The sequence below is a fragment of the Esox lucius genome, chromosome 1 (genome assembly GCF_011004845.1).
Source record: "Esox lucius isolate fEsoLuc1 chromosome 1, fEsoLuc1.pri, whole genome shotgun sequence".
NCBI classification, from domain to species: domain Eukaryota; kingdom Metazoa; phylum Chordata; class Actinopteri; order Esociformes; family Esocidae; genus Esox; species Esox lucius.
In genome coordinates, this window is record NC_047569.1 from 38419894 (window position 1) to 38445371 (window position 25478).

Sequence of the window (25478 nt, forward strand, 5' to 3'; positions counted from 1 at the left end):
ACCAGAAAATCTCTATAAATGTTTGGGCAAATTGGATAATCAATAACCACACTAAGTATACACTTATACTCCTCATACCCATTTTCTGGAAATATTTTATTTCTCTGTTTATGCATCAATTCCTCAAACAGTAAATAAACAATAAATGAACCAGTAAATTGCCCGTCTTCGGTAAGGTATGCACTGTAAAAGTATAGGTGAAATATAAAGTATGTAATTTTTCTTACTATATAACAATGAAAGTCCCATCATCACACGGCTGACTTTGAAGGAACACACGAAGAAATGTGACCACCAAGGCGAAGACAGAGTTCAAATAAACATGTTAAACTATTCCCACTTATCTTCTAAAGTTAGAGGAACAAACAGTGAAAGCTTTGTCTCGCTCTCCAGCAGGAATTCCCTCAGGCTGTAGGGGGTCATGAGATGCAGACTATGAGATGTCAACGACAACATTGTTTCATGAGCAGTCGGGCACTGGACGCACTCATCCTAAATTAAAGGCGTGTTGGTAGGAAAACAGCCAGATTACGAGCCAGGCGAGAATAATACAAATGTTGCGGTCAGGCCTTGTAAACAGATGTCCAAAACAGAACCATCTGGGTGAGGCAAAAGACCACAAGTTGAGCGTAGAGAGAATGTAACAAAGAAAATTATTGTTCCCTATAGAGCACGTATTTTGGCCAAAGCTCTATTTAGGGAATACAGTTCAATTTGGGAAATATCCAACCTTTCGCATTGATTCTGATCCAGGGAAACACAAAAGATGTGCCACCGTTTTGTTCTGGCCTACCACTAACATTACTAATTCAACAATCAAAGGCTCTGGGTCTCCTAAGCAAGGGCATTGCAACTAAAAAAAGTTATAGGTGTGGTGAAGAAATCTTTAAATGGTGCACCCCTCCGTCTACTTTAGTCTATCAAACTCAATTCTGTAGAGGGCCTTGCCCATCTCCTCAACCGAGGCCTCACGTCCCAAATGTCACTGCATTCCCTGCACAGACAGCCCCTGGTTGATCAGTGATGGATGCAATGGGAGCCTGGCTGAGATATCGGCCAGGAAACCAGAGGTACAGCGCTCTCTATAGGTAGATAATGTTCTTTCATCTTAGTGACTGGGAAAAAAAATCATATAAAACTAAAAAGCAGATTAAAATAAGAAAAAAAATTATTCTGCCTCATTTTTTTTAAGCAGCCTCTGGAATCAAAACCACAATTATGGCATTACAAGTATGCTTAACTACCAGTTTCTAACTGAATCGTATCGAACTGCTTTGCCAATTTTACATTTAGTCATTAGTCAGTCACTCTTATCCAGAACCACTTACAGTCAGTGTACCCACCCATACACAACTCTCAATGAAGACACATTTGATTTGTACAAAGATATTTTTACTACAAAACCAACTGCTGACGATCTAAATTCTGAATCATATTTTGAGCAAATCAAAAGCCCCCCCACTACCCTAGTGACAGAAACACTGGAGCGTGAATAAACGTCCACTTAAAAATTTACAAAAAGGATATTGGCCTTCAGCACAACCATACAGTATTTACAAAGTAATATCCGTCTGTAGTTTGCAGTCAGTACACACTGTCAAAAGATAGGGACAAAGCTGTTCACTCAACTTCAAATTTTGACTTTCTCTACACTGATTTTTTGTTTAGGGTTCTTTTCTGGACGGAGACCTGTGAAGTTGCTTTTTATGTCCAGGACTTGGGCTATACTTTGGGAAACCAGCCATGTTCTCTGTGTAAGTCCTAATGTGTTGGGACCCATCAGGGACCTGTTTATATCTGACTTTGTCAGTCTCCAGGTAGTTCTCAGGCATATCCGTCTCATGTTGGCTGAATTGTGTTGTTTATGGTGTTCAGTAGTTCATTCCTGTTTAACAAATGTCTTCCTGCCTGGAGAAGGACCCAGGACGAGGAGCCAGTCTGTCCTTCACCACCTGGTGACCGGTTTCAACACCGTTCATATCTATCCCGTCGGTTCATGAAGCGGCCCCTCCCCTCGGGTCCGTCTCTGGACCAATCGTTACCCCCTCCCCTGGGGAACGGTCCTCCCCGCTCTCCAAACCCCCCCCTGCCCATGCCTCGACCACCGAATCCGGATCTCTCACCACGGAAGTGTCTCCGGTCCTCCCAACCGCCCTCTTCCTCCATGCCAGGCGGACCGGGCTGGAAGTTGGGCCCATGAGGTCCGTAGGAGGGGAAATCTTCCATAGGAGGGTGGCCCATGGGCATCCTGAACCCACCCAAAGGGCCCCCTCTGGGGTGGAACATGGGTCCGGGGCCTCTGGGGCCCATCATCATTGGGGGCATGTTGGGGGGTGGCATGTGAGGGGGGAAGTGGGGTTGAAGGTGTGGGGGTGGTGGTCCCTGGGAAGGCCCCATGGGCATGCCCGGCCTTGGAGGCATTAGCCCCGCTGGGCCAGGGGGACTCATCACAGGCCCCGGCCCACTTGGTCCCGGAGCTCCCTGCTGGTTGTCCGAACCACTGTCTGAGGAGGAACCACTCCCCCTGGGTTTGTCTTTTGAAAGTTGCTCCTCTTTAGTGCACCCTGGGCCTCCCACGACTGGAGGATGGAACCCTGCAGAAGGCGCAGATATGGGTTTAGGACAAATGGTGAACAATTACCTGGTCAAAAAACTAACTTCAAAGATGTTTACGATCAGGCTGAGTTTACATTTGGTTTGGCAATGTAGCTGATCTGTCAATCATCTGGTGGAAAGAGTGTACTTACAGAAATAACAATGGTATTATACAGGAAAACAATGTCTGTTTGTGATACAGTATTATAACTGTTCATATTACCGGGAGGCATTTGTGTGGGGTTGAAACCAGTTGGCATGAAGGAAGATGGCCCCCCGGGGCTGAGGGAGGGGGGAGGCAGACCCATCGAGCCAGGGAAACCTGGGGGACTCCCCATGGTCCCGCCAGCCTGGGCTGAAGGCACCTGGAGAAACATAACCATCTCAGTTAGGACTAGATGAACTTTAGGAGAAATCCCAGCAAATAAAAAATCTGCTTTCAGGTAATCCCAGCCAGGTGGTCTCATGAACATCTTTATTTTGTGGTCCTGATAAAGTATGTTGAACACATACAGATATCCTGTGTACCACTCTGGAAAGGAAGAACTGGAAATGAATTCAAGGCTTCTGGGATCCACCCATACATTAGCCTTGGTGGACTCAATATCCATAGTATTTGCATAGTATTTGCATGGACATTAACCTCCTCATGATACAATAACATGTCAGCCATAAACATCACTGTAACTGACATTCAGATACTACATCATGCTGTATAATGTCAATCACAGTTTTCCAGGAAACCATATTTACATATTTTAATGCTAATTAAACAGGACATTTGTATAAAACCTGCATTTATAATCATGACGATATTTTAGATAAACAATGGAATTGCATACTTTGATAGATGCCTTTATTTTCATTACTCCCATTCATTCCAATGAGACCGGGTTGAGATACCCCCTGACCAAAATGGCTGCCATTACACCACGCTCTGAGACTTGGAAGGATTATGATATATCCCCTTCACTTTAATGGGATCTCTGTGGTACACTCATTATTTACACATCAGCCACTTTATTAGGTACACCTGCTCATTAATCCAAATGGCCAAGTAGCGAATCACATGGCTGTAACTCATAGATAAACCTTTTCATGCACTACGGTCTCTCAAGTTGACAGAAAATGGTGAGATGAACAGAAGAAAAAAAACGTTCAGTGAGCAGTAGGTCAGTGGGCAGAAACACCTTGTTAATGAGAGCTAGGTCAGAGGACAATGCCTGAACACCTACGAGCTGACAGAACCGAGGGGTGCAGGAGGGCAACTCTGAGCTCAGAGCACGTCAAACCCCAAAGCAGATGGAGGCAAAAGGGGTCCTACCCAATGTTAGATATGTGTACCTAATGAAAGTTAGGAGAGCGTGTTTTGCATAGCAATACACAATAGACAAATCAGTGATGGGACTGGGGCCTCTCAAGAGTTACGGTGCTACTGAGCAAAATGCTCAAATCCCGAATTAGCCTGAGGGACTGTGGCCATCATTGACTATCAGCGGCCCCTGTGCCATTACAGACAAAGGGATAAAGGTCAGTTGACATAGTTGCAATCTGACTACCATCACTATGCGATTGGCATTCTATGAATTCCTCAATCATGGGATACTGAGGTGCGTAGATAAGCATGCTCACATTATGTCAAAAGTTTGATTTTACTGGGCCAGCTCATTGAGGAATGTAACCTTACTGTGGTAGTGATGTGAAATGTGGACACTGAACGAATAAAACCATGGCTGCTGTGACAAGCAGACACCAGGAACGTTTATCAGTCTGACGTACAAAGGTAAGACCAGCTGACCAGGAGTTCAAAAATCAGTCTACGAGGTGCGGAGTACTGCTGCGTCTCGGAACCCTGGGCCCCCTCACTTCTATATTGGAAATCTGCACAATTACGATCAGTGGGCACTCTCACGCCATGGGCCCTCTCACACCACAGGCCCCATGAATCATACCCACCTTTCCTTGCATTAGCTACGGCCCTGGTTAGTCCTCCCAGTTTGTGTCCCAGGTCTAAACTGAGCCACGATTACACGGCAGGAACGGATAACAGACAAAGGCAGTGGTATTGATGTCAAGTGAAGTTTGAATGTGAGGCGGAAAAGGGCATCACTTCTTAATCTGCGATTCTCCATCGGAGGCTTTGCTCAGTAGGGTGTGCTAGAGTTCTATAAACAATAGACCCATAGCTCATGTCATTTTCTGATGTCTGTAAAGGATGGGGTGTCACACCCTCAGGCTTCATACACCTGCCAGCTGGTTTTTCTTTTTTCTTGAGTACTTCCTTTTGACCAATGTATGTTTCATATTGGCTAGAGTCTAATAGAAGATAAAAACAGCAGTTAGCAGACCGTTATTTTATAGCTATGTCAAGGCGTTTGCATATATATTATTTACTAGAGACCGGTGGTCCCATAAAACGAAACCCCCTATACTGAAAGTGCAAGAGCTATGCTCTTTCAACTGAGCTTCAGATGTCCACGCGAGAGCTTTTCACACTACGTTGAACAAAACCCATTGATACACAGCTAGGAAAATGTAGCTGGTTTCTCAGATGAAAAACAAGTCTTTAGTTAAATGGCAAGGACAAAAATAAAATGTTTTAGCCATGCGAGGTGGACTAAAATGGTTCCGATAAATGGTGAGAATATATTTTTCATATGAATAATTTTGGTCTGGCTGTTAGCTCAGTCTGACCAGCAACTGAGAGGTTAGAAAATCAGAAAGAAATCGAAACCTGTCATTCTCCCTGAGTAGGGCAGTTGAAATCAAGTGCTCCTAGATCAATTGTAGTGTTTTAACTCAACTTACCTGACAAGACAAGAGACGGTTTCCTAAGATAGTCCATTTCAGATTGCCTGCCTGCCCCCCCTGGAAGTTTGGTTTTTGCAAAATGCATATTTCAACACAACTGACAGTTGTTTTATTTTGTTCACACTGTACCCTGCAGTTCTTCATCGCATATTTTATAAATGTTGTAGACCCCCTGTCCCCTAGTCATGGACAATTGACAAGTGGAATCAGGCATTGAAGTGCAAGAAAAACAAAACAGATCAAATACTTTGTATCCCTGGTGGACCCATAGAGGCCAAAAAACATAGACATCAAAGTACATTAAAAAAAAAATTCTGCCATAACGGACTTCTCGATTAGCGTGGTTACTCGTTCAGATCCTGATTCTTAGAGGCAAAGGCATGGTTATTTTCGTTTCAGCAATTTCCTGCTCAAGGGTTTAATGACCAGTGGAATCAAGTCTATATTTATATATAGAGAGCTCAGTTGAGTTACGCGCATGCATATTGAGTTGGTCAAAATGTTACATTTTGGATTTAAAAGTTTCATAGGGTGACAGTGCATTTCACCTTATATTAGGTAAGACCCCTTTAAGTAGAGATCTTTGACCACATTCACCCATTTTGGCTGAAAATGTAGAAGCATGTCCAGAGAAGTACCTCATACCTACTGTAAAAAGTGTTGGTGAATCTTTGACCTTATGAGGCTATTTTGCTTTCACTGGTCCTGGGACCCAGATTAAGGACAACGTTACAACATACACAGTAAAAGGTTGCTTTACCAAAAACCTTGGCAACAAGTAGATATTAGAGCAAGCCAAGAATCCCAAAGCACATACCAATATTGACCAAGGTACCAATATTGACCACAACATTTAGAACCGATTTGAACTGCAAAAACCAGTTACATTTGTACTGAAGTAGTCCATAGGCCCAGACGAAGGCTATAGAATATCTGGATATTCTGTATGAAAGTCAAAGATATCTAAACAATAAAAAAATAATCTGCTCAATGTTTTTGTTCTAGTAAAGGATGTTGGGAGTATTATTATTAAGTGTGCCAATCTTTGACAAAATACAATTTTAAACAAAACTTCTAACCAATTGTTGAAAACCAATAATATAGCTCAGTTGCACAGTATAGTATGTATCCATTTAATAAAACAAGACTTGACCATCTAAATACAGGGCAAATAAAAAGGTTGAACACTGGTTGGTCAACAATATCAAAAGTAAACACTACTGGAGTAAATTCAAGAATTTTGTGATCAACCCTTTCACTGCAAATAACTGAACACATCCCTCAAACCGAGAAACAGATTCCCTAACTTGCCTGTAAAGGAATTCACAAAGACGTATATGTCTATCAAGTTCAACAAATTCATTTAATACCCCCGTTTAGTTCTACAATAGTCTCTAAATGCTTATAACCGGAGATGTTTTAGCTATGCAGTTGATGGGAAAATTTCAGCGACGGTATCAACAACCTACCTGTCTTTTCATTGTATCCACACAAAGTACTGATTTCAGGACGACAATGAACTTGAGTTGAACTTGAACTTGAGTTAAGAGGTTTGATGGGAAGGGTTAACATAAGGAGATTTTAGTGATAATGTTTAATATGACAACCTTTGTTTGCATTCTTAAAAAATAATAATAAATAAAGATACTGAATAGTAAAAGTAGAGTAGAATTAAATGCAGATGTTATAAATACTACTTGGACAAAAAAAACTACCTAAAGTATTGGCAAAAACAGTTGAGGGAAACTTGTTTTGCACTTCTAGATTTGCCAGCATATACATTGCATTGCTGCCAGAAAAAGCCCTGGACCAAGGATGAGTTTTGGAGTAGAAAGACTACTGAAAAGACATGAGTAAAAAATATTTGTATCAAAATAAAGTAAAACTTTCTAAATTCAGGCTACAAGATTAATTTTTTTAATCTTTAAATGTACCCACTGATTCTTAAAAGACATAACCTACATTTTTCCTCAGTTGAGTTGAACTGTGACACCTTATTAAAACCCAAAACAAAAGCTTTATAATCACTCCAAAGCTTGTAAATTATGTATACAAACACTGTATAGAATCAAAATATGATGATCAGTCCTTGCATCCATAGCTCTCTAGCGGATTTTCACCAAAATAGTGGGATGAGTACTTTGTTTCATTTATGGAATCTAGCCTTACAAATTGCTCAAGTATTTTGTAAATATTCAAAAGACAACAGGGTAACCCAGGGGCCCGTGTTACTGCATTGGATTCCAATTGACTCCCACTGCCTCTGTTCAAAGAGGCACACCTGTTAATGCCTAAAATAGCTTTGAATTTCACTAATTAACACATTTTGCAGTTATCTGGATACTATTAACCATTTAACAGGCATTAAATGGAAAGAGAAAACAGATGAGTAAAAACTAAGTTCATACAGTCCATCAATTACCTTTCCTCACTTATCCACTCCTACAATGTTTTTCAACTCACTAACCAAGGGTGAATGAAAAGTACTTGGAAAAGCTATACCTATTTAGCTATACCTAAATAACTAATTAACAAAATAACTAATTATGATTTTGCAAGAGTCAATTGATTCTAGATATAACTGTACATGCATCTTTCACCAATTGCTCTAATAACGTTTTACAGAATTAACAGGGTTATGGCAATCATTAAAACTGAGAAATGGGAATATAAACTCTAAGAGCATAAAAGCATGAATGAAGCTAGCCATTATTGTAACAGATACATCACTAAACAAATGTATTTTCACTAGTAATAATCAAAGGAAATGTGACTTGCCATTTCAAGACAAAAGCATCCATTCACACAAAAACCTACACTCAAAGCACACTGCAAAATAAAACAGAGTCATTTCAATAGAATTTGACCTGAAGTAAAATGATCCACAAGCTACAAATTAACATTAGCCTACGATTGGATTTGTATTTGCGCAAGTAATGTCTAGACTCTAGATCCTGAGCACATTGACATTCTTATGCATTCATGTGCATACAATTGAGAACACAATCATTTGAATTCACTAATAATTCACTAACAATAATTTGATTTCACACTGCCACATCTTTTGATAGAACAACTTAATTCTGTCTTTTTTTAAATTTAATTTTTATTTTTTAAATGCTCTTCTTTGCGGGGGCAGAAAAGGGCTTCCACATTACCCAGGTCTCTGATTCCACCGGCAGAGGAACCTGGGCTCCTGCTTCCAGTGAAATGGCTGAGTGGCACTGAGGGACCAACACAACCTCGCCTCCCAGTAACTCCTACCTTACAGCACTGAAAGTCAATGCCTGGGACAGTGACTTCACTTCAGGCAACACAAACATTCCAAAATTGTATACAGCCTACATATCCAGTTAGTGATGAATACATATGTACAGCTGGCCTATTATGGAACTTAATCAGTACATTTAAATCTTTTGACATCTACTAGTGTTAGCTCTGTGTTTCAAGAAATAACATCCTTTCACTTTTTATACTAGTCAGCTGTTTTTGGGTGCATTTAGAAGATAATTATTCTTCACAATTTGCCCCGCAGAGCTCCAGAGACCTACACGTGTGGGAAGTGGAACATCGTAAATAAAGCACTGAAGATTTTTATCCAATACCACAGAGCGGACTTAGCACAACTCTCTGCTACCGCATATATTTGACATTACTGCTCGATCGGAGCTACTGTGGCTAATTCAAGGGTTTCTTAGGAGTTAACCTCGCGACAAACTCTAGAGCGACTCCCGACGGGAGTGAGCAGGTTACCTTTACCTTGCAGCAAATGGAGGGTCCTCAGTACATCCCAAGCGAGGGACTTCCGGTGTCCACAATCCAGCGCGTCCAGAATCACTCACCTTTGTGAGGGGTCACGAGAGACTGAAGATCCTGGAGCTATCTGGTGTTGTGAATAGAGCCACAGTTGAGTTGTATTAAGGAAAGGAAAGTGGCTAACGTGGAAATCAATTCGGTTAATGGCCACCACGGCCCCCCGCCCCAGGAAAACCCAAGAGCTGTTTTTAGCGAAATGCATCCTCCAGGTTCACCTCATTCACATACCTGGTCAATACTCTCACGCTGGTTGGATGACTAAAATAAACCACTTCAAAGTAGGAGTCGATTTCAGGGCGTTAAACTGTATGGTCCAGATAGAGTTAATATACGAGGTATGAGATTAGCGTTGGTATATGTTAACTTCCCCCACATTGCCCAGATATCATGATTAGAACACCTGGGATTTTGAAGCCTTGCTTATTCTGAGTCTTCTACCAATAACATTGGTAAACATGTGAATTTGTGGACTGTTACAGCAATATCGCTAACTTATACAGCATTTGAAATGTACTAGCAAGCCTCGGTTGAGCTACCGAGAGGCATATTGACGGTTCTACTAATGATTAAGTTAAAGATTGTAGACCAGGATGTTTAGGAACGTTTAAAAAAAAAAAACGTATATACAAATATAAATCGTCTCCGCACTCTGGGTTCAACATACATTTTAAAATAGGTCTTTCAAAAGTCAAACCATCAGAGCATAATTTTCCATAACTGAAATAACAATTGGAAAGAGAACATTTAGACGACTGGATCATCTTGAAACCCGCTCATGAAAACGCTGTTCCCCTCTTCTAAAATAAAGCTTCCACCCTGGTCCGGAACACAAAAGCATGTTTGACTGCACCACAATGCTCATGCATGTATGTTTACGTGTAAGACCCATGAACACCGTATGAATCAAAGTCGTCTGTAGAAGTGCAAATCAGAGTCAGCCTTGTATTTTGCAACAGAAGGCTCTGGTCCAACCTATTTATTCCCATGAAGCACCAACCGGTAGGTCTTGATAAGTAGTCCAGGTCTTTGAATATTAAGTGAAGATGCGATTCCTCTTCTGTATCACTGTGATCAACTAAATCATGTGCAACGGCTGGATTGATGATCATTTTAATGTGGGTAAACTCAACATGCAACATATTATACTCAAGTTCTTGTTTAATTTATGGACACCTGACTCTCCTAGAAATTCCTTGAATGAAAGTGAGGGTGCAGAATAAGGGGGAGGGAGGGCCACCCTTCCCTTATATTTTTTGCATGGATTTGGTTTCTTAATGAAATTCTATGCGCTTTCATATCAGGGAGAATGTTTAGATGGCAGAACACTTTTCTTTAGGTTTGCAACAATACATCAAATTAAGTGTATTCCACAATAGATGAATAAGCTACCCTATTCCCTTAAAAAAATCACAATGACTGATTTACAGGTTCAAACCCTGACAACTATGACTACCTAATGCATTTAAAGAGGAATAACAGTTACACGATAACCCTATTCACACAGCAAAGTGCCTCTCAAAAGGTGACCTCACATTGTTTGAAAGTGATTCCACTAAGGAAGTGGACGCTCGGCTCTTTCAGTTAAGACGGGCTTGAAACCGGATGACTCTTTGGTTGAACTACAGTCACAAAGCAGAGTCCCTCAGCACCCGCCTTCCACAGAATGTTTACCCAGTCAGCCCTCGATTTAGCTTGAGATAAATGAATAACCTCACTCATTTGCAGGTTTGACATCACCCACAATATCAACTGTAGTGAAATATTATCGACACGCCTGTAAGGGCGTCAGATTTTATCCTCACTGGTCAGACTCCTGAAGTGTGTAGCGAATCACTCAGGCACGAATCGTTTTAGGGGGCCCAGGGTTTCTGGTGACAGCCCTGCATGCAAGTACATGCGAATGTAAAGTTGTAAAACCCATCATTCAAGGCCTTCTGTTGTAGTGTTCAGGGGTTGTCTACTTTGTATCCAAGGCTTGTGTCATCAATTTTGTTTGAAAAGGAGACTTTCCACATGGATGGAGGTGTTTAAACAGATGAGGAAGAAAGCCAACCATAACTGTTCCTGTATGTTGTTCCGGATAACAGCGTTTGCTTAATGAATAAAATGTACATTTAATATTGTGGTGCAGGAAGCCTAAACTGTCTTTTGAGTTAAAAAATATATTTTTAATCCAGGAGCAGGTGTGAAATCTTATTTGGGACAGACTACCCAATTAGTATGAGGTCCCATGTCAGCAAGGCACAAAAAAGTCGATAGCAACTGAAAAATGACACTGATAGAGCGACCTTTCCCACTACCGGTTGAGCAGCATTTCCTTACATGACATTAGTGAGAGAAGTACATGAGTAGTTGTAGCTTGATGGCTAGCTTAAACATTGGTACCAATTCCAGATTCTCCTGAACATTAAGGGGCATCTTACAAGCCTGTTAGCCAGCTAACTGACGAATCGATTTTCCTCATTCATCACATTAAAATATGACCCACATTCAAACGGGTTAGCCACGCCCAATTGGAAAGCCATGTTAAAAAATAGTTTTAAGTGAAAATGTAGTAATGGGCAAGGGGATGTATTCACTAGGAATATCACAAAGAACCAAAACAAATTAATCACATAGTAACTCACTTTCATTGCAAAACATTTTGCAAGGAAATAAAATGAACAACAGGAGGACTGCTATTGGTTTAACCCAGCATCCCCAATTAATGAAATGAGACCAAAGGAGGTGCAATTCTGTTTTGCCATAGAAAGTCATTCACTTATTAAATCAACTTATTAGCCCTTAAATTCAAACCAAGTGTGTGCATAAGGGCAAACATTCTACTTCACAACCCTGTTGACCAGAATTTGGAAACATTATTACCCAACAGGATGAAGCTTTTTAATTCAATAGGTTGAACTGGAAGGTGAAAGAATACAACATGTTCACACTCGGGAACATTAAAACTGGCATGCGTGAACATTGAAATAACCCCCCAAAAAACTTGAATTTGATCACAACATGCATACATATATTGGTAAAGAAACTGCAAATGTTTTGTGGATTTGCTGTCTTCCTAACTTCATATATCAATGCTATCATTAATAAGCTTAATTAATTAATCCTCAATAAGAGTCACTGAACCGAAATATCCTGGATAGAAGCTCTTAGCTTAATGTTTTAGGCTGCTATAGTGCATAAAAGGTGCGGATAGCGGGCTTAACGTCTAATAAGACAAACCCGTGGTCGCTGTTCTTATAGCCCAAGTGTAATTAGCTACAATAACACTTCTCACCGCTTCAATTGAATCAACACCTAAAACACATCAGATATGAAAAGGCAATGCTAATGTGACAGCACAGGAAAATAGACATTTCCTATAATCTTTTTTTATCCAGCTGCATTGAGTCACAGCAATCCGCCTTTCATAAGGTCAAACCCATTCATCTTGAGGAAGCAGAAGGTACAAAATGCATACTATATGACCGGGGTATTCAACTCTTAACCTATGAGGTCTGGAGCTCATCTCATCATTAATTGCACCCACCTGGTGTCCCAAGTCTAAATAAGTCCCTGAATAGAGGGTTGATATGAAAAAAAAAACTGATTGGAACTGGCTTCAAGGTCCGCTGTTGAGTTTGACAGCTATATAACAATTGATGATTCTAGTCCAAAAATCTAAAAAGGAAAATAAATCCTCCAGGATGTCGTCATGATTTGGATTGTATTTCTGATCAAATGTTATCAGTAACCAATCCTATAATATTATTTTGGGGCTTTTATCTAACAATGTTTTTATCCCCTGATAAGAGAAATAAAATGAGAGAAATTTATTTTTAGTAGACTAGTTAAAAAGTATGAAAATTATCCAAGGGATTATGACAATGATGGACTCAAGAGGTGAGAATCGCAGGCATAGAAAATTCTGGCACAGTTGTACTAGAAATAATATTGAACTTGTGCAATTTTTTTAGCTCAAGAGCCAACTCGTTATGCATTCAGGATAGACAAAAGGTTAGGGCACTAAGTCCCCACATGTCTCAGAAGGACACTGTTCTAATGTTATATGCCAATGTCAGTGATCTGTTGCTTTTCTTCTTAAAGTAGTCCCAGTTTTCGGCTTGAAAATTGACTCACAAATAAACCAGGAAAACACAGAAAAACAAATCTCAGAGGGCGAAACACGGTGGGACCAGCGATGGTTAGCTAAGCAGTAGGAAACTCCATATTCCAAACTCGTATTAATGTATTTTATTTTAATACAACAAAAAATAAAAACATTCTCACCTGTATCAATATGACCCACAATCCTATTTAAAGTGATACTTCCAAGCCATTGTATAATATCAGTCTGTAGTAAGTAAAATTACGTATCCCTGAATATTTTGTACAATTTTGTACCACATTCATTTCGTATCATGCCATGTCCTACAAACTCATAACTATATCAAGTAATCTGTGTAATACTTTAATTTAAATCCGAACCATTCTGAAGGCAAATAAGTGCATAAGATCCCCGGACTGCATCTTTAATGTCACACCACCTTTTCATAACACCGGACTTGAGGGAGCAGCAGGTAAGAAAAGTTTCCCTGGTGAAAAGACGAGGACTGACAAGCGAAGTCGCCTTTCATTCATTGGTGAGTATTGTGACACAGAGTTAAGACATCATGTCTACAAACTGGCCTCTAGCATGCAGTAAACTAGTTGCTTTTCACCTTTACACACGCATGACAAGAATCACTATTGTTCTGAGGTGCAGTCAACAGTAGTGAGGAAATACTAGCTATTATAAGCTTCTCTGTAGCAATTGTGTTTCAAAGAAAGGTGTATGCGCATCTATACCAACACAATTTAATCCTGAAATTTTAATCAAAAGATTTATGTATATAAATACAACAAACACACAACTTAGACAGAATCCTTTGAGGACAGGCTCAGTTTGACAAGGAAAGATATTGTGAGGTGCCATGATCACAGAGAACAAAACGACCAGACAAAGAGCAGGGCATCTCACGAGGAACCCTATGGGTGTTACCTGCACATGGGCGGAGCCAGCTCCCTCCATCTGCATGCTGTCCACTTCTCCGTTGTTCAGTCCTCCAGGTTTAGTCAGCTCCTTCACTTTCTCTCCCCACTCTGAATGACAGAAAAGCATACATAAATATAAACACACACAACATATTTACACAGTTCAGGAAAACCCCTGGGCCCGCATTGAAGGGTAAACAAGACTACGCAGCTTAAATCACTAATTGGTTGTTTGGACCAGTCAGATAAGCTCTGACAAACTGATGTGAAAAATCTACTGTGATTCGTCAAAGCCCTGTTCTGATCTTGTTCTCTTTTAACTGTATGTTTTGAGGGCTCTGGAATCGGTTTCTAATCTAAAACAGCAGAACAGGGGACCTGTGTCCTGATCCTAGATCAGCAACTACAGTCCTGTTGCAGGCAATGAAAGGGGATCCACCAGGCGGTTTTGTGTTTACCTGGACAGAGCGTGTCCGCATCCAGCATGCCTCCCTCCCTGTAGCCCTCCAGCTCCTCCACCTTCACCTTGCTCCAGGGGATGTAGGTAACACCGCGTTCCACGTCCCAGAACTTCTTATGGGTCACCTTTATTCCCTTGTTCAACGCCCACGCTATCTACACACGGACGCACAATCGTCAGGTCACCGGCACAGCAACACAAAGCAACGCACCCTTTAACACCCACGCAATCCACAGAGTAATCAATGTTGGTGTTTCAGAAGTTACTTTAATTTGAAAGTGTCTTTATTCTGGTTAAAATAAACCATATTCAAAGTGTTCTCTCCGATTTTGTTAGGGAGGTGATACATGCAGGCGAGAAAAAATAAAAAAATAAAATAGTCGATACCTCTGGTTGAAATGGACTGCGCTGCGATGTCATATGCATGTTTAAATCACGCAAATGTATCACGCAACATTAGCAATTACATTAAGGTGTTTTTGTACCTTGATGGCCTTCTGGTTGACCTTAAATGAACCTCTGCTGAGTTTGTGTAGAGCCCTGTAAGCATCCTGTCTGTGGACCATCACTATGTAGGCACATCCCCGAGGAGGGATCATCTGGAGAGACACAGACATCAGCGTTGGCATCACCCCCAGAACGCCAGCGCAAAACACAGTTTGTCCACACAACGGCTTACTGCTTAGTTCACCCTAGTCTCCATATAGCGATAAGCCCTATCAGCTATTCATCCACGTGGCACCGGGCATGTCCTACTAGAAACAGGGTACCCTCTGACACTCACATTGATGGAGTCTATCTGTCCAAACTCCTCCAGTAGAGACATGACATCCTGCTGATTGGTTTTCTTGTCCAGCTGTCCCACCCAAAGGGTGGTGGTGCAAACTACAGAGAGAAGAGAATGTCTTACACACACATGACAGGGAGAGACACTGGAGAAACACAGTGTCCATGACATTGTCCTTTGGGTTATTAACCCACAAGTTTATAACACCCAAGTTATATAAACGCTTGTTGTTCTTTGACAAAGGTAATCGCCACCAGATCACAACATTTATCAAGCATCAGTGACTCTACGTGGACCCATTTACAGACAATCAACGCTTGGGGACCTGGTGCAAATCACTTAAAATTAATGTCCAATAATATTACCAGAGCCATGTTTGTTTGGTTAAGTGCTCCTATTAGGCCTGCATACCCCTTAAGAACATTTCCTCCTTTCCTCAAATGAGACCAAAAATGTGATGTTTAACACCTCTACAAATGTATGTTGGTCACATCCATGTAAGATTTTATGCCATACAGAATTCACATTATTAAGTGCTCAAAGTCCAAGTGCCACTACTCAATGGCTGGATATAATGAAATTTTTCATAAGTACTTAAGTACTCTTAAATGTAGCTACATAGTTTAATGTACTGCAATGGCACGCTACAAGTCAAGCAAAGATAATTTCTCACATACTTGGTTTAACTTTACTGTTAAAGACAATAAATTGTTATACTGATCATTGGCTTGGAAATAGCCCTTTTATTTCAGGTAGACGTAATGGGCACCACTCCTGAACAGAAATCTTAATAAAAGTAATTTTCTTAATGGTTAATATAAGCTTATAGCCACAAAGCCTAGCATAGTATTATAGTTTCCAGTGTATATTATTGTCAATAAAAAAATTAAAACAGCTAAGCAAACAAGGATTTACTCACTTTTTCTTTTCTTTACTGCAGACAACAAGGGTGACCCCATTTGTTTACTGGGCATTTAAAAATATGGTATAGATGTTTTTATTTATTTATTTAAAATCAACCTACCCTACACAGCTATTAATTACAGCGTGACAGCTGCGTTCATTTTAAAGGCAATATCATGTGAAGGGCAAGAATAAAAATGAATTTAAGGCACACAAAAAAATTAACCGTTGTTAGACATGAATTGCATTTGACTGGTATATCGGGCAGGGTACAACTCTATTCTTGAGGTTTTGGAGCTTGTGCTACCATTTACACATGAGACTTGAAAAACAACACAGAGCGCACCGTCCTTGTGGTCAAAGTCAGCCAATGAGAAACATTTGTTCGCCCTGCATCGTGAAACATTGCAACTCACTGTGTACACCCAAGTAGACCGTAGTGCCATTCACTGGAGAAACGATCGTTCAAGGAGCCGCAAGTTTGTGTGCTTGACGACAGTTAGCTAACTATCTAGCTTGCTAGTTAAAACATACACATGCTCACCTCATTTGTATGTATGGATATAGCAGCCAGAATTGTATCCACAGTTAAAATAAAATACATTTTAGAAACATTTCAAGGATGATGAATGGAAACAGAATGCACCATAGCTCAATTTCCAGTGGCAGATCAAAGTCTGAATACTAATTTCTGTCATACCCTTATGTAATAGAAATTAGCTTTTTCATCATGGGGTATTGTGTAGATTGATGAGTGGGAGAAAATGAACTCAAGTAAAAGAGATGGGACCAGAATATTTCCTGAATGTACTGTATCTTATTAAAACACTACATTATGACACAAAGGTTATACACATCAGAAAATACATACCACTGAGAGTTTGGCTCTTGATACTAGGCAGACCTTTCTGTCGACGCTCTTTGTCCGTTTCCCTCTCTTTCCTTTCCTGCGACCGGGAGCGTGGGGAGCTCCATCTGCTTTCCCTGGAGCAGGACCCGGAGCGTCGGGAGGAGTTTCGAGGCCTGCGGGAACGAGAGCCAGACCGGGACCTCCTTTTCCTGGGAGAACTAGAGAGACAGGAATGGATTCTGATGACAGCGGCTAATTGTTAAAAAATAGTGTAGTAGCAGCAACTGTGGAACAAGTTACATTACAGAGGATCCTGTCACGCTAAATGAAGCGACCGAAAAATAAAACTTAAACCTGATGAACAGTGGACACATTGTGTCTTACCGAGAGCCCGACCTGGACCGTGACCTTCTGGCATGACCACTGCCACGCTGCCGCCCCTCCCTCCTCCCAGATGGATCTTCTCTTTCCCTGGAGTTTCCCTGGTTCTGGGCGTAACCCTCATTTAGACTGGAATATCCCACACCGGCAGTTTGCGGAGCCCCTGCGAGGCCAGGTATAATGTGGCCCTGGAACTGATGCTCCACGGCAGTCGGCACTGTGCCAGGAAACTGGCCATATGGGTTTCCTTGCCCAACAGAACTAATCTCGTCTTTCTTCACCTCTTCGGGCTCGTCATCATAATCAAAGCGATCCAGGAGTTTCTGAAGATAGACAGATTATCAAAATACCATGATTTAACGTTGGCGCATTAAGAACAACTACAAAACAACCACCAACTGCCGCCATACAGGATGCAAGCCCGCGCAACAAGGTGTCTGCGTGTTCACCTGAACCTGTGGAAGTAGCACACTTACCACAAAGAGCCTTAATGACTTGTTCTTGGTATACAGTAAGACATTACCTTGGCCAGTAAGTTATTCTGCTCCAAAGGCTGTGTGGGAGGGGGGTCGAACACAGGAAGATGCGTGTTGAGCGGGTCTTGGTTCACTTGTGGGTGGGTCACCACGATGTTGGAAGCAGCAGGAGGCATCTGCTGCCCCATCTGGAAGTTCTGAAGCAACTTCTGGAGCTGGACACGGGAAGTAGTAATTTAAACTGTTAAGCCACCATTTTAGATGTAGGTGTTCCCAGAGCTTTGTTCATGATTTTACAAAAACAACGTCAGCACACATATACACTATGTGGCCTGCTTTTAAGGTACATAGTCTAGAACCAGGTTGACGTTTTTGAGGTACTGGAATTAAGTCACTAACTATTGCTGTTTTAACATTCGGTTGAAGAGTTACTGTTAGTGACTCACTTCATGTACGAACATTGCCTTGGAGAAGTATTCAGTGCCCTTCACATTGCCCAAATGGTTTTGGGTTACAAGACCTTTTGCCTGAATACCCTGTCTTTATACAAGTATACAGATATATCCTGTGTCGTTTTATCATCCCCAACTGACCATGTATGTATAACTTAACTGGAGTCCACCTCCTGCTAATTCAAATGATTCAAAAAAGTGTTTATATTAGGTCCCACACATTACAGAGCTCATCTGAGCAAAAAAACAAGTCACGAAGGAACTCTGTTGAAGTCCAGGAATAAATGAAGGCATAGATCTGTGAAGTTAATTAAAAAAAAAAGACTAAAGCACCGAAGGTTTCCAGGAGCACAGTGGGCTCCATTATTGTAAAATCGAAGATATTTGGAACCACCAAGACGCCTTCCTTGAGCTGCCATCCAGCCAAATGTAATAACTAGGAAAGGCCTCGGTCAGGACGGTGATGAAGAACCCAATATGCTACTCTGACAGAGATTTAAAATTTATCAGCAGAGATGCAGCACTCCGTCAATCAGACCTTAACACTCCCAGGTTGCTCATTCGCATAAAAATGTATGAAAATCGCATCGCCATAATTGCCCGGTTTCAATGGTGTATTATTTGTAGCCACTTTCGAGAAGCGTTCAGAGTATAGTTTGGGTTGCTATGGGAACCACAGCCTGCAGGAAGAAAACTTTTCACCAGGCAACAACATTGACCATGCATCTTAGAAAGGCTAATGTCTAGACAAGAATAGGGATTACAAGGGTGTACATCACTATATATGATGTTTTGAACCATAATACATCGTTTGTATTATAAATATGATTAAAAAAATATTTTGTCAACATAGTATGGGGGTGTTCTTGAGTTTTTGGGAAGACGTTGATCATTTTTCTGAGTTTATAAATTATATAAATCCAAACGTAACTAGCGATCTAGTGCTGGCATCTGGTGGTCGTTCTGCGTCATTGCATGCAGAAAGAAGTGATAGGCTTATTTTTATTTCCTTTATAGTGGTTTATTTCTAGGTAGAAGAACCAATTTTTTTTAGGGTGTCTATATTTTTTAGCTTCTATTATTAAGTTTTTTTCATTAGTTTCAACCCAATACAGTGTAATTTGACAGTAAAGGCATGAAAGTATGAGGGAATACCATTGACAAAACTTTATGATGCTTTCAAAAAAATATATATAATATATATATATCACTATGCTGAATGGCATAAATGTTTCCCCCCCAAAAAATGTTTGCCTTTCCAATAGATGAGTATTCTAAATGCTGACCCAGAAGTCTGTTTTTATGTATTTTTATTGTAGCCAAGGGGGTTGTGATTACCAGGATACATCATAATAGGTTGTATCTGTTACAGAAATTAATCTAGGACCCAAAATGTCCAAGTAGTGAAATCCGGCCGAAATTCCCACCGACCACTTTGGGTTAAAGAAGAGTGGCTAAATGGAAGCCACACCTGAGTAAAAGGCATATGAAACACTGCCTGAAAGAGTCTGAGACCATGCGGAAAACTTCTGGTCTAATGCAAGGTACCTCAAAATCTGTCTAATACCATCCCTACGGTGAAGCAAGGTGGCAGGAGCATCATGCTATGGGGATATCTGTCAACAGCAGGGACTAGTAGACTGGGAAAGAAGAACGGAGTAAAAATACTGACAGGTCAGAGAACCTGATCCAGAACACACAGGATTTCAGATTCCATAAGGAAAATACTATAAAAACTGAGCAACATGCAGGGGCCAGACAAACCACAAGGAGTTACTAGAGCACAAAAACTCACAAACTGCCCTAGTTGGATGACGCAAGGCCAACTTTGGACCCTGATCGGGAACCCTCGTTCACAACCAGCTGTAAAATCCCGGGACTGATTCCAAGATATTGTGCACTCTGCACTACAATCAGACACTATTTCTTGCACAATAATCAACATTTAAGTCAAAGTAAAGGTTTTAGCCAGATGGAACATTCAACTACTGGACTTACCTGGCAAGGGAGGTAAGTCCTTTGTACTACGGGGACTGTCACTACCTCACAAAATTGATAGATGTTTTCAGTTGTGTGTCATTGCTGCTATACCTGCATTTCAGCTGCACATGCTACACTACTCCTTCAACTTGCCTAAATTGCACATTTAGAACACCATTGAATATTGCCACTGGTACCGGCACAACTATTCATCCCACTTGTACATACATTATGCTTAACACTTGTACATTTTCTGCCCTCCTCTATTTGCCTCCATTGCACATTTAGAATTGCCATATGTAATTATTGCATTTGCATTAATTGCACATCCATACATTCCACTTGTACATGCATATACTTGTAAATATATAGTCTATTTGCACTTCTGGTTAGACGTAAACGGGATTTCATTGTACTGCACTTGTGCAATGACAGTGGAATCTAATCTAAACACTAGTCCCTTGGTCAGGTTTTGAAGAACACACATACAATGATGATACAGAGAATGAATACATAGAGCTATAAATGACAGTGAAGACCGAGCACAAACAGCACAACACCAAAACAACCAAAGACAAAAATCGACAAAGCTTGCACACCAAACCGATCAATTGGAAAGCAGCTTGAACAATGGGATCATCAGCTTGAATACAAGTCTTGAACAATGACAAAGGAGCATAAAAATGGAGGCCCAGCACATACCACAAATTGCTCACATTCACTAAAGCCGTGTTTCCACAGGTGCCAAACACTGCCGTTTTACCCTAAAATCTGGATTTTTTTCATTTCCACTGGCACGGGCCAGGGCCAGTCGGCCATGGTCCAGTAGCCAGGCACTCACTTGGTGCCAAGTCCCGGACTAGTTATTAGGACTTAGGGCAGGGTTTGTGAATTGACGCATTACGTGGTGTGAAAACGCGGCATGTTGTTCTATTGGAATGGCGATGTGAAGCCTATCATTCGCTTAGTCTTCAGGCTTCTCGTAATAATTTTCATTCGAACTGACAGATCCCAGATAAAATAAAGCAATAGTACAGGTCAGCAAAGACTTAGAACAGAAAAAGGTGATACGATGCCATTGACTCAACCGAAAAACGGAGAGCTGAGACTGCGACGTAGCCTGCAGAACCTATAACACCACAAAATCACCTAAAGAGTCTCCCAAATCCTTCTATTAAACGTAGATAGTTCTGACAAAATACTTATTAAACTAAATAAGGAATACATTGGCTTACAGTTGCAGTGTTACGAGCTTATGTGGAGAAGGAGCCGGTCACAAGGGTTTGAGGAACAAATTAGTTGTATTACTCAAGTTCAAACACCATATTGTAAACAAACTGAGCACGGCGTTATTGTTTATTTTGCTACCAGAAATAAAATATTATTTGTAACCAGAAAACTAAATCGTGTTGACAGTTTACTAGTTTAACAAAATAGTCTGGAGCCAACATTAGCATAAATCACAGGTGTGACCCCGGTGCTGGGGTTAAGCACCAGTGGAACAGCGGCATAAGTATGTTTTAAGACGCTGTCTTTGTTACGCGTGTGATAAACTCACAATCAGCTAAATGTAAAGGACATTATTTCTAGATCCAAGAACGTAGCAACTTAAGTAAAATAACTGGCACATTAAACCACGTCAAGAGACAGGTTAAAAAATGTCTAGTGCTAAAAACACAACGACATGTCAGATTTTCTCAATATTTATGCACCTTTGCCAACAGTGAAAAGATCTATCAATGAAGATCTCGGTTTGACTCTCGATTACCGCAATTTCCCGTTTATAAGCCGCGGCTTATACACTTGATTTTGTCAAGTCTTTCTGCGAGAGATGATCCATGGCGTGTAAAAATAGGAGTGCTACAGAGGTGATCCTGCGATGAATCAGCTTATAGTGTCACAGAGACCATCCTGCACGATAGCTGTGTGGTAGAGTGGCTCACCTCGTGTCCTTGTCCCGACTGAAACAGCTGTGCCACGGCAGCCAGGGCCTCAGGGTTCTGGAGTTGTGGGGGTAGTTGGGGCAGGGCGGCGGCTATCGAGGCACTTGTGGTGAGCAGTTGAGTGGCTGCCTGGGGCTGGGCTTGATGCTGGGCCGCAGCCTGGTGCTGGGCTTCAAGCTGGCCTGCAGCCTGGGGCTGGGATTCATGCTGGGCTGCCGCCTGCCGATCTGCCTGAGGGGAGGGAACTGGGACGAACGAGCCAGTGGCCATGTCCAATAGGGGCTGGACGACGTTCATCTCAAACACAGAGTTCTTCTGCCACAGGTTGAGAACACGAATGATCTTACTCTGCGGGATGGACAGACACAGCAAGCATAAGAACCCTTAGGAGAAAATAATGTATATGTAATGTAGTTCCGAGTTGAGTTCATCACTAATAGGGACTGCGCCTGTAAGATGTTTAGCGCTGTAAACAAAACAAGCATGCCCGGCTCTGCGAAGCAATGCACAAAACAGTGACACCCATGGCCCACCTTGTCATCGTGAGGACAGAGGTAGAGGTTCTGGAAGGTCGGGGTGAAGTTCTTCTGGAATCTGGGTCCATACACGTCCTTGTCCACACCAAACTGGTGGCGGGACTGCCGCACTATCGAGTCCATGACGTACAGCCCAGGGACCTTCAGCTCCGGCTTACACTGAAGGGACAAGTCACAGATTTAATCACTGTGTGCTTCGCAAAACTCAGTAGCGTACACAACTGAATGCAAGAGAAACAACATTTGCTCTCATTATGGGTTTCTACAGCCTAGGCTCTCACAGATTGTGGCAAAGCAAAAACAGAAGCAGATCATGTTTTCATCAGTTATTTTATCATCACATACCTTTTTTATGAACTTTTCAACAATCTGGACGACGTGCTTGTACAGCTGAGAGGACGACAGAACTAGATTAGGTGTCTGTTTGGATTGCCACATTTTAGCATTTTAAAAAAAACATTACCTCCACTGTACTTCAACTCTGGCCTAGCAGCAAATAACATGTTTTTGTTATGACCCCATGCAGACTTACCTTGATAGCCTTGATCGCTGACTTTGTGACCGACATCATCTTTGCTCGTGATATAGGAGGTTTCATGTCAATCATGGAGAACAACTGGAGGGAAAAGGGAGACAATAAGTGCCATAGCTAGAAAACCTCTGTAGAACACAAGACGTATGACATGCTTGTCGGGAAAGGGGAAAAGGGTAGCCCAAGAAGAAAACATTTTAGGCCATATATACAGAGCCAGCTTTTCGCGGAACCTTAAGGGAGGCAAAGTATCACATTGTGTAAAGATCTAGATGCTGCTGCACCTAGCAAAATAACGTTTTGTGCTTGAATTTATTACTTACAATAAATTGTAAGTAATAGAAAATACTTGCTCCGCAGCATTGCGAGATGGGGCTGTGGGACAGGTATTCGTTACTGAAAAGCTATTTTTAACAAGCATTAAATATGGATTTTTGTAAAGAAAAACTAACACACATGATCCCAATTTGGTAACTCATAAACCGCAGTCTGGGTATATTACGGTACAATAGACGGTCAGAATGTGTTTAATGCATCTTACGCAAACACATACAAAACAGCGTCATGGTAACAATGTAGAACCTGAAAGTGTAGTTACAGAACGGTTGCTGATTAAAATCCCGAAACAAAAAAGGTGAAACAGGTTGTGCCCTTGAGCAATTCACTTAAGGACAACTTACAGCGAAGTATCTGAACCGCAACGTTGCCAGTTCAAATACTGAGTGGACAATTAAGTTGTTCTTGATCAAGACAGTAAATTGCCCCTAAAAGCCGCTCGGAGTAAGTATAGTTTCAAACTTTGAATTTTCAACTAATTTATATTTTGCTATAATATCTGCAGATTGAAAGCAACCTAGCTAGAATAACAAGCCACACCATTGGTTTATTTACCAACAGGCCAATCCGAACAAACCAAAACAGATAACTAGCCGTACAATACTCATTTACAGTTCGTACATCATAATGTGGGACCAACGGTGCAAGAATACTGAGTTGAGCAAGAAACTGATGCTCCATTTTAGGTCAAGAAGAGGAGCAAAGTTCGCCATGATATAGTATCTGTCATGCTACCGTTAGCTTAATACCAGGCTAGCTAGCTTTGAGTTGTTGGAAAGGTCGAAACGTGGGTATCTTAGCTAACATTTGGTTTGTTATTTTAAAAACACACTACATGTTGATTCTGGTACACAATACGATCTTAGTAACACAGTTAATTTCGTAAATTAAGACAGACCGTATTTGGCCGAACTAACTTGGTAGCCCAACCGACATTTTAGTTAGCTAGGTAACCAAAACTGACAACTACCTACGAATAAATATTAATTAGATTCAGGTTTTACCTCCAAGTTGAAAGCGTTTACGGCATCCATGCTAAGTAGTTGGTGTGCCGAATAATTATATTTTTAAGTTCATAATACGTAGCTAACTAGTTTGAAGCGCTTGTTTTCGTAGCAAACATTAGCTACCTCGCGTTTCTATCCGCTGTCTTAAATGGGGTGTGGCCAAGCTAAGAGTTTCCGATTGAAAACAAGATGGGATGTGGTATGGAGGTAACGCGAGACTAACTGGAAAATGATAGGGCATGGTTCCAATAAGGCAATAAGGAGGTATCTCTGCAGACCGCAAGTCAGGGGCGTTACTTAATATGGGGGTTCCTGAATATTAAGTTATGCCCACTGAATATTAAGTTACGCCCACTGATGTTCGCCATTGGTCAGTTTAAATGGGGGTTCCTGGATATTAAGTTACGCCCACTGATGTTCGCCATTGGTCAGTTTAAATGGGGGTTCCTGGATATTAAGTTACGCCCACTGATGTTCGTCATTGGTCAGTTTGGGGACATATTGGTTTGACACACGGTTCGACGCTAGGTGTTATGTACAAGTATGACGTCATTACGTTGAGCGTGCTAATGGAGGAAGAAGAGTTAACAAACATTACAA

General features: G+C 41.2%; 1 protein-coding gene across 1 annotated transcript; it reads right to left on the bottom strand.

Annotated features, from left to right (window-relative positions):
* Positions 1-77: 77 nt before the first annotated feature.
* Positions 78-25061, bottom strand: LOC105012946 (SR-related and CTD-associated factor 4-like). The gene is made up of 14 exons (XM_020049688.3): positions 24876-25061; positions 23536-23619; positions 23349-23393; positions 23001-23162; positions 22468-22815; positions 18140-18307; positions 17620-17939; positions 17257-17453; positions 15480-15580; positions 15181-15294; positions 14694-14850; positions 14243-14343; positions 2819-2960; positions 78-2594 (listed from the first exon to the last, which is right to left on the bottom strand). Exons 1-14 carry the CDS (start codon positions 24903-24905, stop codon positions 1966-1968), a joined length of 2598 nt encoding a protein of 865 aa, XP_019905247.1. The 5' UTR covers positions 24906-25061; the 3' UTR covers positions 78-1965.
* Between the last annotated feature and the right edge of the window lie 417 nt (positions 25062-25478).